At 41.7% G+C, this 16,168-nt stretch overlaps 3 protein-coding genes across 5 annotated transcripts; all 3 read right to left on the minus strand.

Annotated features, from left to right (window-relative positions):
• Position 1: 1 nt before the first annotated feature.
• On the minus strand, positions 2-4,916 carry eps8l3a (EPS8 signaling adaptor L3a). Of its 3 annotated transcripts, none has more exons than XM_028405245.1 (20): positions 4,587-4,916; positions 4,049-4,209; positions 3,895-3,968; positions 3,755-3,819; positions 3,518-3,676; positions 3,080-3,229; positions 2,931-2,995; positions 2,772-2,836; positions 2,538-2,662; positions 2,328-2,430; positions 2,158-2,231; positions 2,005-2,079; positions 1,727-1,872; positions 1,388-1,640; positions 1,247-1,290; positions 1,073-1,169; positions 856-960; positions 680-765; positions 387-519; positions 2-312 (listed from the first exon to the last, which is right to left on the minus strand). In XM_028405245.1, the coding sequence occupies exons 2-20, from the start codon at positions 4,111-4,113 to the stop codon at positions 295-297; spliced, it is 1,902 nt and encodes a 633-aa protein (XP_028261046.1). In that variant the 5' UTR covers positions 4,114-4,209; positions 4,587-4,916; the 3' UTR covers positions 2-294. The 3 variants fall into 3 exon arrangements, with proteins under 3 accessions (XP_028261046.1, XP_028261045.1, XP_028261047.1); XM_028405244.1 differs by having other exon boundaries at positions 4,049-4,128; positions 4,587-4,915; XM_028405246.1 differs by having other exon boundaries at positions 2,772-2,833; positions 4,049-4,128; positions 4,587-4,913.
• An 881-nt stretch (positions 4,917-5,797) lies between these two features.
• Positions 5,798-10,255, minus strand: irf6 (interferon regulatory factor 6). The gene is made up of 8 exons (XM_028406824.1): positions 9,997-10,255; positions 9,534-9,712; positions 8,298-8,493; positions 8,117-8,215; positions 7,733-7,951; positions 7,046-7,438; positions 6,839-6,957; positions 5,798-6,749 (listed from the first exon to the last, which is right to left on the minus strand). Exons 2-8 carry the CDS (start codon positions 9,705-9,707, stop codon positions 6,510-6,512), a joined length of 1,440 nt encoding a protein of 479 aa, XP_028262625.1. The 5' UTR covers positions 9,708-9,712; positions 9,997-10,255; the 3' UTR covers positions 5,798-6,509.
• Positions 10,256-10,971: 716 nt separating this feature from the next.
• LOC114435703 (guanylyl cyclase-activating protein 1-like) lies at positions 10,972-16,146 on the minus strand. Its single transcript, XM_028405609.1, has 5 exons — positions 13,434-16,146; positions 12,714-12,916; positions 12,124-12,273; positions 11,801-11,891; positions 10,972-11,704 (listed from the first exon to the last, which is right to left on the minus strand). The coding sequence occupies exons 2-5, from the start codon at positions 12,906-12,908 to the stop codon at positions 11,574-11,576; spliced, it is 567 nt and encodes a 188-aa protein (XP_028261410.1). The 5' UTR covers positions 12,909-12,916; positions 13,434-16,146; the 3' UTR covers positions 10,972-11,573.
• Positions 16,147-16,168: the final 22 nt, after the last annotated feature.

The raw sequence follows: 16,168 nt of genomic DNA on the forward strand, positions 1-16,168 counted from the left end.
GTGCTTCAGACTCAACTTTTATTTACAGGTTAAACAATGATCACAGACCTGAGACAGTGAATTGTAGTATCACATATTAGCAAGATGGCTTAATAAACCTCACAACGTGTTAATTGCATTTTGACACAAAGCAATTTAGACAGACTCATATATTTATATATATATATTTTAAAAGTGACAGTATGATTCGGATGTTTCTTGATTTCAGAGAAGACTTTACAGTATCTGACCACTGGATCTGTTTTGGTTCCTTACATCAGGTTAGATGTCCTTTTACTGCACAGCTGATGGTACTCAACAGGTATCCTGAAGCTGGAAAAAAGTGTTGTCTGTGTTTACATTTGTCAGTGTGATACCAATAAAATGCACTGATGTCCGACACTTACAGCCAGGGTGGACTTGACTGCTTGTAACTGGAAGAAGACTCGTCCTCCTTCCTCTGGACAGACTGTCTTCAGTTCCTCTCTGGTCATCCCCAGCAGCATAGAGCCGCTCAGCCCGCCCAGACAGCGTACAGTGCTGCAACAGATAAATAATATTAACCTTAATAATATTAACAGAACTGGGACATATGAGATGTGTTTTTTTATCACATTTTTAAGCTGATATGCTTCAAATAACTTTATTACGTTAAAAAAGACATTATTTTAGTATCATATTTAAATCTGTTTGTACTTACATTTTGCTGAAGTCCTTGTATTCGAGCCAGGCTTTCACCTCTGCTGGCCTTGACTTTCTGGTCAGAACCGGAGAGACTATAATTTCCTGTGATAAAAAATATATATATATATATTTTTTTTTTTTTTCAAATCAAACTTCTACTCGTGACCTGCTGTGTTTTCTTATTTGTAACACCTCATTTGTTTGCTCATCCTCAGGCTGCAGAACATTATTGGGCACAAAGCCTTCCTCCCCTCTGTTGTTCCTCACTCTCCACCACTGCTTGGACGTGTCCAGCAGCTGTGGATGGACAAAACACAAACTCGATTCAGTCTTCAAGTACTGCAGGGCTTTCTATTTAAAAAAAACAACTGAGGCAAGAACACAAAGAGAAGCTGCTGCTGAGCCTCACCTGTACTACCTCTCCTTTTCTTATGGTGAGCTCTCTGTGGTTTCTTGAAATGAAGTCACACTTAACAAACATGTGACGTGGTTGTGACTCACCTAAGCTGAAGGACAGAAAGCAGCTTTAATGTTTAAATCCTTTAACATTACACTGAATTATACTTTAGGTGACTGAGCATACTGTTGCGAGTGAGAGTGCTGCGGTGGTCTCCACTTGGAAGAAGTCTGTGTGGAAAAAGTAAAAGGTGTTGATGTGTCTGTTTTTAACACTGCTCACAGACTCGACGCCCATCTGCAGTGACTGTTTGCTGTGCAGGTTTACCTGGCTGGGAACAGGATGCAGACTCTCCTGTCTGCTCACAAATTGTGGACTCTCCTGTCTGCTCACAAGTTGTGGACTCTCCTGTCTTCTCACAAGTTGTGGACTCTCCTGTCTGCTGACAGGTAGTGGATTCACCTGTCTTCTCACAGGTTCACTGGTTGCAGGTGTTGCAGTCACTTCAGGTGGCTGCCATCCATCAAAGAACTCCAGATTGTAGGTCGGGATGTCCTCATCATCCTCTGGCCATCTGGTGCTGACAATATGGTCACAAAAATCACAACTTATTTTCATCCTGAATTACACAAGCTCACGGCACTCAATGCAGGTAATAAAAGTTACCTGGGGATGTTCCAAGCATCTCCCAGAGACTGCCACAGCTGGTCTTCCTCTGGGGTCGCCTCTTCACTCAAGAGACGGATACACTCAGGCGTCATTAGTGGAGCCACAATGGTCTGTGGCAGACCCTCATGGCAGTGAGACACCACCTATTGAGGAATTGGTTTTTGAATTTTGATTCCTGATTAAACACTTGCATGAGGGCAAAAAAATCATAGAATAATGATCTTCTAATATTAGATCCAGTTAAACTATTAAAACTTTAGGCAAGTGTCACTTACAAATGCTAGTATGGAGAAAAAGGAGTGGACAAAGTCAGCAGCACTGGGATTGTTAATCTGTCCATTGAGCGCCCCCTGTCAAAACAAAAGACATTACACATACTGTCCATGGTGAAGGAACAGGAATGTGATGATATGAAAACAGACACAAACCACAAGATTGAACCCGCATTTGATTTTGTGTAGACACGTTGCAAATTCTTCTGCAAGTGGCATTCCTTTCATGGCTAATAAGACGCATAAAGATTATAAGAGAAAAAACACTTTTTACATAAACATTATGTATGAAAAGTGAATGTAGGCTGCATTTTGAAATAACCTACATTTGACTTTCTTCTTCTTCTTTTTCTTTATGTTTTTAGCTTCTGCTGCAGACACTTGTCCCATAAAGATTTCTATGTCGCCTATAATATGATTCAAAATGTCCTGAAATGAAACAGAAATTAAATCATTAATTAATCATTAATTCCCATTTAACTCCACATTTATTCCCTTCAAAAACAAAATATAAAGATTTCATGAAGGTCACTTACCACATTCCTGTCTAGCTCTGTGTATGGCCGAAGAGGAGGCAAATCATCTTCATCAGTGGCAGAGGGCAGTGGTGATGGTATGACTTCATCAGGAAACAGATCAGACTCAGGGAAATCCTCCTCTCCTAGACATACAACCCAAAACACAGAAAAGACTTTCAGTAATAATCAGCGCATCAGGTGTGTATGTGTGTGTGTATGCATATGTGTGTGTGTAGGGTGTCACAGCCTCACCGTAGTCAGGAGCCGTCCACTGCATCACTGGTTCAGCTCTCACTCTGTCATGTCCTGCACGGCTGCTTCAGAGAAGTGTCAGATCCACACTCAGGTAAAACAAATCAATGACACTCATGAAGTGAAACCTGTGCGCACTGTACACTGACAGTACTGTACCTGATGCCTGAAACCTCTTTCCTGTGTGACAGAGCTCGATAGAGATCCTTCTCAACATAGTCTGCCTGCAAACAAACAGAGTCATTAATTACTTGCTCAAGTCTTTCACTTATGGGACATGATAACACCTCCTGGGTGTGTGTCCTCACCCTGACGTCCTCACACTGAAACATGAAGACAGTGGTTGTGTGTTTTCTCTGTGGCTGGACAGACACGATAAGAAGAGAGTTTAACACTCCATGATCCAGCACAGCCTTCAGCTCATGGATGTCACTGAGACAGATGGACTCCAGCTCCTCCTAAAAATCACAGCAGTGTGGGTGTTAATTATGTGTTATTAAGTTATTAGGTTATTAAGTACATGACAGCTAACAAACCAGGAAGTGAGAGGGTGAAAAACTGGACAATCACTACTAATGATATGTCGTGTACATATTTAATTTAAAAGTTTTTTTTAAAGTACTCTTGTTGTGCACTTGTGTTGATCAAACAGCCACTTAGCGAACTGCCTTAGTAGTGTTAGCATAGCTAGCCTCCTAAACAGGTGCAGAGCTTTTGGTCACAATAATGGGTGGGTGCCATCTTACCCTGGTTTCAATGTCAGTGAGCAGCAGGTTGGTGCCGCTCACCTCCAGCAGCATGTTCTGACCCCACACACGCCCCATCTGATCCAGCAGCTTTAGACGCTCCACACAGTCTACGATGTTCCTCAAGTCCTTCCCATCCAGATCACAAGTGAACAAGTGCTGTAAACACAAGAGACATCACAACATGACAATCATGGCATGTCTGGACACAACAGACACAACAGACAGCGACTCTACCTCCACTTTGTACTGAAACTTGTCCATCATCTTGTTTATTGATGCTGAGTATTCCTTCCTCTGCACTGTTGAAGCACAAAGAAGACGCTGCAGTGTATATTTCTCATAGATTTAACTGAACATGTTCAGTGTAAACTTACTGTAAATTGACTTTGCACTCGGCCTCGACAGACGTGACGCCTGAGATGAAATGTCATCCATAATGGAATAACCACTGTCACAACAAACAGGTGATTAAAGTCATGTAAGTAAATACATGTATAAATTAAACATATTTTATTTAAAAATACATACTTGGATTGGATTGATCCACTGTAGCTGCTGTTGTCGTAACCAAACGGACTGTTGCTGTGGAACATCTTGGTCTGACACACCTGCAGTATCGCATGTGATATGAATTACACACACCATAAATGCTTAAGGCAGGTCGTGCAAGCTGACTCATCAACCTGCATCTGAAATAAACCCATAAATTAATTAGTTTGGGAGGTTTCATGGGCCTCCAGTCTTCAGTTTGAGTTACAAAGTTTTACATTTAACAAAAGTAAAATGTATTATTAGCAACAAATTATTATTAAAGATCTTATTGACACCTCAGTGTGGCGGGACAGTGTTACATACACACACATGTACACGAATATACATGAAGAGTAAATGACCTCAGAACACAAAGAAACAAATCAAAGTAATTAACACAGTGTGAGAGAAAACCAACGACATGTCCACACTGTAACTCTAACAAGTTTACCTGATTTCAATGAGGCATCTTGAATAAAAGCCAAGTTCATTAACAGGTAGAATAAAGGCAAATCTGAATTTACTGCTGACTTACCTTTCAATGTTTGGCTTTTAAATGTTGCTGTAGCTTCCTTGTGTTCAGCTCACATTTTAATCCTGTAGCTCAACAATATCCACCCAAGACTTCCTCATAAAGGAGAGGGACAAAGTCCAGTGCCAGAAGCAAAGTGATATGCGGTCAGATAGTGAGCCGGCTCAGGCGAGGGTGTGAGATCTTTGGTGTGGCACTCCATCAGAGCAAATGTTGTTCGGTGTTTTACCCGAGCTCTCCTTCCTCTAACAGCATAATGTTCATGAGGCCAATACTAAACAAAGAGAGGAAAAACAAGATGAACAGATAAATTCCTCACTCCTAATCTTACCTGGATGAGACTCCACTCAATCTCTTTGCTCAGAGAATTCCTCAGTGATGTAACAAACACATGATCCAACATAACCATATTTATGCCATCTCAGAGGTGAGTCATTGTGACAGCACATCATTTGATTTCACAGAAGATGCTGAAATCATTCATGCAAATAATCCAACACACTTCTAGCAACCTGCTGTGCACTCTGACACCTCAGCTATGAGTGCCTGCTGTGCTGTTAAATCCATAGACCCTGCTGTGAGCAATTTTGGTTGCTCAGTGTTTTTAAGTGGTAAACAGTTCAGTAAATAAAATGTATTCCAGTTATTCCAGAAAACAAAATGTTTGTTTTCTGGAATAACTGGATTTTGAGGTGTACTGTCCCTTTAAGGGCATCAAATTTCCTTAAATATGTATATTTTCTTTCTCAAAGTGTGATGATCAAAGGTCAATGTCAGCTTCACAGCATAATGACGTCAAAGTCTTCACTGCATATTTTATCCTAACAACATGGAGGTAAACTGCAAAGTGACTTGTTGCATAAAACAAGGATTAAGTGTTGACCATCATGAAGCAGAATAAAAAAAATTAAGCATAACATGTACTTTGAGACATATATGTCCTTATTCTTCTTCTGCCAAGCCTTTAAGAAATAATATATACTGTATCCAAAGATGTCAGTATAATGTAACTATATAAACCGTCCTGCTGAAACAGCCATAACTTTTTTTACTCTACATTATTTTGTAATGTCAGGAGTCGGTCATTTAGGTGAATATCTACCTCCACAAGCTCAGTCAGAGCCTGCACTGGTGTTAACAGCTGTGTGACATCCCTTTACCTCTGTGCTGCAAAACATTAAGTGGAATTGAAAGAATTTCACTGAAAGACAGTGTTGTTGTATAGCATTTTATTGATAAAAATAAACATGCAACACATTCAACAAGCCATAAAACTTCATTCAGCACTCAAAGTGCAGTGGCATCCATCACAAAACAGACCCCTGTGGCTGAATGTAGGTTAGCTTAATGGCTACAGACAACAAATTGCATAAAATTAAAGATGTGATGACCAAAATAACATACACTGTAAAGGATAAAACCAGAAATGAAGACTAAATGCCCATAAAACTCAATGAAAAGAATGATTTCTTTATAAAAGGTTGATGCACTCAGTTATATTATGTGCCATTAGGAGGAGCTGGGCACCACTGGAAATTCACATTTGTATCTAAACTCTAAAACAGCTAAGTGTGTCTCAGATACTGAAGGGGGAGAGATGAAAGGCGCTGATTGCGGCCTGTTTCGTGAATGACAGACTTGAGGAGAATCTGGTTATTACTGACCTGTCGTGGACAAATAAGGCACAGGGTAACTCTGTAACTCATTAACTCTGTTAAATGTTCCCTTGCAGCAACCAGGACTTTGGCCCCACCCTACATCTGTGTGCACTGTTTCTGCACGCCAAAGAAAAGCAAGTGCATTATTATTAAACAGAAGCTTAAAAAGCACATGAATCCTACAGGACACTTCTAAATATGATTACACATTAAGTACTTCTTTGCTAGCACTGGGTAACTCCTAGTAGCAGTATGAAATATACAGATTTTAATTCACAGTGTGATTCTGCAGAACCTGGACGATGTTTAGTCCAGGGCCAGGGGGCAAAGCCCAGCCGTCCTGGCCCTGGTGGGTCTGCAGCAGGCAGTACAACTGCTTTAGGTGGGTCACTATGTTGTCCTTGATATCCGGGATGGAAATCTGCAGGCGAACGCTGCCGCTGTCAAACGAGCGTGTGTTGTCACTTGAAAACATCTCGCTTATCATTCTGGCCACCACTGGAATAACCTGCAGGAATAAACAGTCGGAGGTGAGGCAAACGGATAATTTACCTGCGGTTAAAGCTTCTTTAGTGTAAGTCGTCAACATGCCCTCACCTGGACCATGATCAGTTTCCTCTCTCGGGGTCTCCCATCAGGCCACTCTTCTCCAAAACACAGACTGATTTCAAACTGAGGAGGATTTGGATTCTGGCCGCGCTGGTGGGCAATCACACCTATACATCACACCAACAAAAAAAAAAAAGATTTTAGTTCCTGCAAAACATTTAAATGTAAGAATGATCGAGTAAAAACAGGACTCACTGCTGAGAAAAGACTCCAGACAAAAGAGTTTGACCTTCCTCTGCCGCTCTATGAGATTGGGAGAACCAGGGTTTGGCGCGCATGGCCCCGACCAGTACACCTTACACTGACAGAGACGCACTGCGTAGATATCGTGGCCGCTGACCTCCAGGATGAGGCCTCTGTCCATCACATCCAGCAGGCGGTTAGTGAAGACCCTCTGTTTGTCATTGGTGATGTGCTCAGTGGTTGGAAAACGAAGCTGCTCCAGGCTGACCGGCCCAAACAGCTCCTCCTGGTTGACCATGGGGCCAAGGTCTCCGTAGAAAAGCCGGCAGCCCTGCGGGTTGCTGACAGTCGCCGCAGGAGCTATCTCCTTCCCTCTGTACAGGAACTGCACCTCCAGGTCTGTCACTAAAAAAGAGGGGAAGAGTTAAATCCACATCTCAGTTTCAAAGGACAGAGACTTGAATGTTATGTTCCTCTATTTGTTGTGCTTTGCACAAACTGCAGCAACACAGTGTCATGAAACCTGTAGGTGTTTTTGTACTTTCTCCTTACGGTCTCCTAACCCTAAACCCTTTATTATGTGTGCTGCTGTGAACCTTCAAATGTCACAGATCTTGACCAAACTCAGCTTGGCTATGCTTCAGAAAACTTGCTGTGAATCAATCAAACAGTTACAGGACTTTTACAGTCAACACTCACTTGGAAGTGAACTGATCCACATTTCTGGAGAGGCAAACAGGGCGTCGGGCAGAGAAGGTGGCTGCAGAGAGTGATCCGGCAAAGGAGCAGGGGAGAGGTCAACCATTGGTGAAGGTTGCATCTCCACATCCACAGGCTCCTCTTTAGGCCAGACCTCATTTGAAGGAGGCTGCATGGCCGGTTCTGGAGACCACATGATCAGAGGAGAGGGACTGGTGCCTGCATGAGGAAAACAGAGCAATTTATTGATTGTTGACAAACAGAACTGGCCACAAACATATGTATATGTACAAACATGTATATATATATATATATATATATATATATATATATATATATATATATATATATATATATATATATATATATATATATATACCTTACCATTGGATGGGTAAGGAGGGAGAGACTCTGGTGTGTCTGGAATATCTTCCTCACCACCATCATCATCCTGCGGAGTCCAAGAACCAGCATCTGAAGGGGCTGGGGGTGAGATACAGGATTAATCAATGGTGAATATTACAAACAGAAGTGCTGTGGTCTTGTTCAAACAGGTGATATTCACCTTGGTTGCTAAGGGGCTGTGGGATGTCACAGACGTCATAAATCTTTAAAGGATTCATGGGGACCTCTTTGGTGCCGTCATAGATGAGCTTGAATTCTCGGCTTTTGTTCAGGGCGCATCGGAGCTGAGCTTTCCACTTGGCAGGATCAGGTTCATCAACTCCCTCCTGGAACTTCCCGGTCTCCACAGCCCACGCCTGGAGGAGCGATTACAGAGAGAGAAAGGGATCAGTGTCACTGTTTTTATATTTCTGCTCATGATCAACAACTCTTTATACTTTATTTTTAAACAAGTGTTTTAATTATTGATTGTTATAGATATATGTACAGTGTTAAGTGTTCAGCACATGTATTCACAGAGGAAGGGTGGTATCTGTGAGGAAAAAGTCTACACACTGCACTTAAACACACCACAAAGGGTACAGCCAACTGTATGTTCTACATCTGTTTGAGAGAAAATAACTCTCCAAACCAGAAGGGGGCAGTAGTCTGTTTTCATCATTGAATATGACTGGAAACTGGAAGAGTCAAGACTCCATTCCATACATGAAGTCAGAAACATTACTATATTGGAAAGCTGGAGATAAGAATAAAGAGGTAACAAGTCATCTATCAATGCATAGATCCATATAGATGTTGGCATATGTGTGCAGTTGTGCTCAGAAGTAGGATGAATGTGTCCTGTTGAGCTACACGTGCATGGTGACTGAACTGAGGCTGTGTGGAGGTTTGTAGCATCTGTACATTCTGTCTTTAAGAGATTACAAAGACTGGTTGTCTTTGTATTAACCAATTTGTGTGCGACTACCGACTGACTACACAATGCTGTAGAGCTGAAACATGCATCAGAACAAGTGAGTGTGTGCCATGATCACATGGGAATATAATTCCTCCATGTGTGCCCCCTCGTTTTTTTCTAATGCGTCATTTGTTTTATATTAAAAGGCTCATCTGAACATCTGGAAATCTGCCAGCATCGGCCAGCTTCATGTGTCATGACCCAATGACCCCATGTTTGTGTAATTTTTCCTAATGCAAGAAGCCACAGACACAATAAGCCATGAGTTGTTTCAGACCTTCAGTTTCATTTCAGTCTGAGGTCTTTAAAGGGAAATGTGAACGTGCAAATGTCCTGATTGTGAAAACATGCAGATTACAAGGTGTGACAGCAACCATCAGCTGCAACCTGTGCACATGTTCATGGTCTGGCTGTCTTCAGCACAAAGTAAGTCTGTACCTTGAATATGGTGTCCTCATCCTCGTGCTGAGGTGTGTGTCGTGTGGCGTGTTTCCACGGGATCCTGAAGCGCATGGCCTCACGGTTCATCCACTCCAGACCCGGGTATCGGCCGCTGTCCACCTGAGCCACCAGCCAGGGCTTCAGACGGACACGCCGAGGGGTGACTGCCATCCTCACTGACAAGAAAACACAAGACCAGTCAGTCCACACTGAACCTGGACCGGAAGCATGGATTTTTTTTTTCTGTCGTAAAGCGGCTACACTCGGTGACTAACAAAGCTGCAACACCGAAATCCTGCAAGTCCGGATCGTCCAAACATTTCAAAGCCTCACTCTGACAGACGGAGCGGTCTTTAACCTCACCACCTGGGTCCCTAATATAAACATGTCTGAGTATGGACTTCCCAAAACTAAACAAAAGCAGTCATACACACGATACCACACAACGACACACACATACCTGTGGCAAAGCAGGAAGTCGAAGAGGTCTGCGGGTCTCTGCGGGCCTGTGGAAGCAGCAGCTGTGGATCAGACCGTCCGCTCGGCTCCGTAGAGCTCAGCAGCGACAGACACGAACACACTCCAACACGGACAGCACCGACGGTAACAACAGGCGCACAGTTCACCCCGCACAGCTCTGTGGAGCCTTGTTTTTCACTCGGCTCCGTCCTTCCCCCTTTTCCTTACCGAAACTCAGGTATGGACGTGACGTCACGCCGGTGACACACCTTTCTGAGCAGCTGAGTGAGTTTTTCACGAAGCGTGTGGACAGAACACTGTTTGTCTGAGGCAGACCTTTAAGAAACGAAAGGGAGAAAAACAAATATGATCTGCACACGAAGACGTTTCAGAACATATTGTTATTTTTTTTTCATTTATTACGCTTGATACAAACAACAGATTATCGCCCACTTTTTGTCAGGGACTTTATATCAAATATGATTTTTTGAAATAAAAACAAGAATATTTTTCTTTTCTTTTTTTATTCCACGTCACCGTTTATTTGTCATACTTGTACAGTGCATTTCATGTGCTAGTGTGACATGATTTGACTGAGCCTGCAGGCAGTGCTGGGAGTTTCCAGGGAGAGCTCTGGCTGGACGGTTGATGATGAAGATCCCGTCACTAAAACAAGGGCCATAACATCCTGACAACAACAAACAAACCACTCCCTGAAACTGCTTCTTATTTGGAGTGTGTTCTGTGTAGCTTATTTTCCTGGTTTCAGTTTAATATGCATAATGTGCTTGTTGCCATCTGTGAAGTGCTAATAATGTGTGGTTGTATACCTGAATAGAAATAGATAGCTGTCTATAGTAGCTGGGTGTGTTGGGTTATTTCGGGTCAAGTGCTGTTCCACATAACAAATGATGTGCATGTTGCAGATGGATTAAGAGGCTCAGGGTCCCCCCAAGGTTCAGACCTGAGTCAGAAATTCATGTCAAATAGAACTTTAATTTAGGAAAAACCATGAACATAATGCTGATGAGAGCTGTTAGTTTTGTTTGTTTTCAGCATTTTAGCACCAACATACATACAACAGCTGTTTACACCCACTTTGAAAAAAAAATGTGTAAATGAGGAACAGACAGGTTTTCTGATAAATCTGAATTCAGACTGAAATAATTTTCAAAAGTTGCACAAACATACAGTTTTCTTTATTTTACAATGTGCACTACTCTCCGGGGCTGGTTGTAACATCTAATTCATTTAAAGTATAAAATGGCTTTCCTGTGAAGGCTTTACAAAAATACCTGTGACATCAGTGGGAGCAGTGGAGTCTACAGTATCCAAAACTTTACATGTAAGTCTAATACTTTAAAATAAATCGTCCCCCTCATGTATTTAATGTCAAGTTCATGACAATAACGGCACATAATTCTCATCTTCAAGTCCAGACAGGGAATCTGTAGAGCAAAAGTCAGTTTTTTCCCTGATCCACAAAGGATCCTTGGTCCTGAAGTCCACGTTTCCACTTATTCTGCTGTGGCACAGTTACATATGAATATGCACTGAAGTGTGCATAATGCTGTAAAGTTAGGTGTTGTTCCTCATCTCCCCTTGAATTTTCTGAACAATGTGTGTGATGTCCAAACTCTCTGTTAGAGTCCTCAGCAGCACTTCATCATTCTGAACCCCCTCCATGAACTCCTCATAGGACAGCTCGCCTGGAAAATCACACACAATGGCAGCTATTCAGTGATGGATGCGATGATGTGATGTGAAAGATATTATTATTAAATACAGCTATATGAATATCTTACCATCTCCATTGATGTCAATCTTGTCAAACACCATGTTGGAAAATTCCTCCGCTGTCAGCGCAGTAGGAATTCCATTGATTGCTTGGATGGACTAAACAGGAAGAGGATAACAAGTTTACATGATGACGCAGTATGTCTGATTTGTTTTTAACCAGCAGATGTCAGACTCTGCACCTTTTATCCCCACAGTGTGTGTGTGTGTGTGTGTGTGTGTGTGTGTCACTCCTCTAAGCCTGAGGTGGGCTTAGTGGGTTGTTTCGGGACAGTACTTGAGTTTTTCTTAGGTCTGCCCCTAGCTTATCTTTATCATGACATGAAGGTACCTTAAAGATTAGCAGCAGCTCCCCACGGTCGATGCAGCCACTCCCATCTATATCATACAGTTTGAAATACCAGCGGAGCTTCTGCTGCACTCCTGCCTTCAGCACCAGACTCAGAGCAGCAACATACTCCATGAAGTCAATGTAACCATCCTTAAAAGTGCAGGAGACACAGAGTAAGAGACAGAACAGTCATCAGCACACTCATACTGATCTGCTGAACTGAAATCATTGAGGTGAATCCCCTCCCAGTTTCTAAGTGTACACCTGTTCACGCTTCACATGCATGCATAAAGGTTTTAGGTCAGTTGGGTAAGCAGCGTCAGTAGGATAAGCACTCTCTCTAATAGGCTTCTCAAAGAGACTTCTATTAGCAGGAATAGGGTTAACAACTTCCCCTCCAATGAAAACACACACATAAACAGAACATAAACGCACACAATTTTTAATCTTACATGTTTGTTTATGTCTAAACAAATATGTAAGATTTAAAATTTTGTGTGAAAGGCTGAACAAGTTAAAGCCACAAAGATTCACTTTATACACAAAGCAGCACATGTATCATCTTTACAGAGGATAAAGAGTTCTCTTACATTGTTTATGTCGAATGAATCAAACATAGCCCTAACGTAGGAGTCTGACGTCTCCGTAAGATTCTTCAGGCCAAAGAACTTCTTAAACTCGTAGAAGGTGAGGAGCCCCGACGGACACTCTGTCATAAACTTTCTGTACCACTGATGACTCTCGCAGGCCTCCAGGTCCTCCATCGATCCAGTGGCATTCCCCATGTCTGTTTCTTTCAGAGTGAAAATATAGAAAATGTTCTAAAAAACATTGTGTGAAAAGCACCACATCAACCAAGCATCTATGCCAGATTGACAACTGCTTGCAAGCAGCAGGAATCCCCCTCTGTGTATGTTGTGCTGGCCAATCATCGCCCTGTGCGTCTGTGTGAAAAGCTCAGGAGTTATAATCCACTTTGCCTGCCAGCAAAGACCTCACTAATCAAAGAGACCAAAGAGCAGAAACAAGTCCTGCTGTCACAGGATCATAATTAATATCGCCAGACTTATGTAGATGTCTATGATTAACATAACATAATAACTTCAATTATATTTTGCCTCAGAGTTTCCCTATGTGTTCACTTATTAGTGCCTTTGTTGCAGAAGTCTGCATCATGGTCCTCCAGATGCTGATGTTCTGACATTCATTTTGTCCTGAAGGAGAAATACCCAAACATTGCTGACTGACAAACTTTTCTGACATATAGCAACACAAAGTACACCATTAAATAGTGTGTTTAAAATTCATACATCTGGACTGTGAGTGCCTCTGCAGAGGCCACAGATTATATATTTGACCATAAGTCTTATTCCATACGTCCTCCCTCTGTGATCATCCGTCAGCTTGGTTGAAATAGTTGTCATCTGGTTACTTAGATTCTCCAGCTGCTGTCAGGTCCTGCTCAGGGGACCACACAAGAGTGAAAACACAACAACACAATTACTTAAATGTCATAAATGTCCTGTACACACATTCTGTTACAAAGTAACTCAGATTCAGAGTTTCATTTTTAGTTCTAAACGAGTCATTGGAATGGAATGCAGAATTACTGTATGGTCTTTCACTGTTCATTCATTTAAGAAACTGTAATGTGAGCTGTTTGTGTGCATCTCGGACTTTCCCATGTACAGATCAGTGATTTGTAAACAGGGATGAGGAAACAGATGGGCAAAATACACTGCTGTATTAGCACAATCTACTATCAGGGCGCTGCTAACAAGGTGGTGCTTTTGTCAGTAATTTAAAATCATACATACATGCACACATATCATAACCACCAGAAGAGGACGTGCAGTATGCACAGCAGGTTGAACATCAGAAGTTCTTTCCAGCACATTCTTCACATTTCAGCCAGCATCAGTCGGCACGATGAATTCTCACCAGGAACTGGACAGACCAGTCTGGTTTGTTTCCAGGACAACCATAGCTTTAGGTGCGACAGACGGACTTAATAGAAACACTGTGGCTGCAGCCAAGAGGAGAAAAAAGACGGACTGGTTTATCATCATCAATCATGTAAATATATTACGTAATTAAATCGAAGGCTGCTCCAAAATGCACGTCCATACCAATCATTATTTATTCACCAAATCTGGTTGAGGTGGAACAGGTTAAACTATTGACTGTGACAGTTGTATAATATTTTATATACTTTAGATTGTTTGACGTCTAACTGTGGCTGTGGAAGTAGTGCAGTAACAAGTAACATGTTTCCTTTGAAGTATAAGAGTTTAAAGTAACACACCTTAGCTGGTGTTGGAGGGATCACTTTTATCCCAAGAACAGATTTTGTGACATAAAATTATTCTGTTATATTGTTCAAAGTACTGGATTAGTCTTACTTCAACATTGTCCCATAACATGAAATGAGTCGAAAAGTCAAAAACATCAACAGCATAAGTCTGTAATGCTGCAGGTCCCCTTCCTGGTTTGTTTGTTTGTCTGCTAAAGCTGCTGAGATGCTAACAGGCCTACCTGCAGTCGATGAAATGTACCTATTTTTCACCTATTCTGACCTCTACCTAAATATACTTATATTTTAATTCTAAATATGTTACGTAACCACCCAACACAATGAAAAAGTAGCTGAGTAAATGGTTATTCTAAGCAATACAATAGAGAGGCGCATCCACTGAGCGCAGTCCTGTCGGCTTTAAGGCAATGAAAGAACAAAAGGTTTTGTTTACATCAGAGCCGCAGCCGGTGTGTGCTGTCAGGGTCAGCTCAACTGCAGAGGATTATTGATCCTCTTTAGCCAAGGCTTCCAACATCATCTTTACAGTTATCCTGCTTACATATGCCACAGCTTTACCATCCTTGGGTAAGTAATAGCATGGCATCAGGATTATACAATGACACACTTCTCATTAATATTAAGGAAAGACAATCATACCAAAAAAAATAAACAATCAACTGAAAAAGTGATAAATAACATTAAATGAAAAAAAATGTTCCATACATACATTCTATATTTGTTTAGTACCTCCATGCTTGGCCTGAGATCTGTTGAGCTACATGTTAACTTCAGGTCAATGCTTCTGTTTTGAACAAAGGAAATTGTAGTAGCCTCCACTCATCTATAAACTGGGGGGATTTTGACAACTACTTTCATATATATTCTTGTGTTTTACTTCTGTGCGCCTGTAGCCTGTGTAATACCCCAATTATAAACAAAACCCCAGAACAAGGGTATAACTGTACTGTATACTGTGTACTGTAACTAGGATGATACATTAAATCAGCATTAAGTACAATAAAAATGTGTTTAAAACAAAATGAACCATCATAGGGGAAGAGGCCTGTTACTTTTACACTATAATTTGTACTGAGTTACTGGTTATCGAACTGTTTAAATGTAGTATTTTACTTTTAGGGTTCAGCGTCTTGCCCAGGGACACACCGCCATGCAGAACTACCAACCTTGTGGTTAGTGGACACTGCTCTTACTGCCTTGTGAGTGGGAAGCCACAAACTGATTTGTTTGCTTAGTTTGAATAAGAACGTGCTCCTAATTCCTGATAACCTGAGGATGAATAATATATATTATCTCAAAATATCAGAATGACAGTGTATCATGTTTATAACCACCTGTTCATTTTCCATCATCTCACTTCCTGTTGTCAGAACAAATGCACCTGCTGACTCATGTAACACAATAAAAGGTCTGGTCTGAGAGTCCAGTGATACCTTCAATCAATGGTCTGATCAGAGTACACACTGTGTTTAAGAGTGACCATAGTGACAAACCCACACAAACCAGCAAAGCTGCGACTAAACAGCTGCTCATTCATTCCGCAGGTGAGATTTGTGCTGGAATGCGGTTGAAAAGGAGAGCCGAGGCCTCACCTGCTGGGAGTGTAATAGAAACAGGGAGGTACAGTGAAAGGGGAGTGGGCGGGGTTTGCTCCATTTTCTCCGTCTGTCCCGAATAGTTTGCACACACACACACACACACACTGAAATCAGTAAAATCAGGTTTACCTGT

This window comes from Parambassis ranga, chromosome 5 (assembly GCF_900634625.1).
Source record: "Parambassis ranga chromosome 5, fParRan2.1, whole genome shotgun sequence".
NCBI classification, from domain to species: domain Eukaryota; kingdom Metazoa; phylum Chordata; class Actinopteri; family Ambassidae; genus Parambassis; species Parambassis ranga.

Excerpts from the sequence above, each read along its gene's own strand:
- eps8l3a (XM_028405245.1), bottom strand. The coding sequence starts at position 4,113 with ATGTTCCACAGCAACAGTCCGTTTGGTTACGACAACAGCAGCTACAGT. Across the intron at positions 3,820-3,894 it reads GAGTGCAAAGTCAATTTACA|TGCAGAGGAAGGAATACTCA; the intron begins GTAAGTTTACAC and ends GTGCTTCAACAG. Across the intron at positions 3,230-3,517 it reads TCACTGACATTGAAACCAGG|GAGGAGCTGGAGTCCATCTG; the intron begins GTAAGATGGCAC and ends TGTGATTTTTAG.
- irf6 (XM_028406824.1), bottom strand. The coding sequence starts at position 9,707 with ATGGCAGTCACCCCTCGGCGTGTCCGTCTGAAGCCCTGGCTGGTGGCT. Across the intron at positions 8,494-9,533 it reads ATGAGGACACCATATTCAAG|GCGTGGGCTGTGGAGACCGG; the intron begins GTACAGACTTAC and ends TCGCTCCTCCAG. Across the intron at positions 6,958-7,045 it reads TCTGGAGTCTTTTCTCAGCA|GTGTGATTGCCCACCAGCGC; the intron begins GTGAGTCCTGTT and ends TGTGATGTATAG.
- LOC114435703 (XM_028405609.1), bottom strand. The coding sequence starts at position 12,908 with ATGGGGAATGCCACTGGATCGATGGAGGACCTGGAGGCCTGCGAGAGT. Across the intron at positions 12,274-12,713 it reads ATTCATTCGACATAAACAAT|GATGGTTACATTGACTTCAT; the intron begins GTAAGAGAACTC and ends TGCACTTTTAAG. Across the intron at positions 11,705-11,800 it reads GATTGACATCAATGGAGATG|GCGAGCTGTCCTATGAGGAG; the intron begins GTAAGATATTCA and ends GTGATTTTCCAG.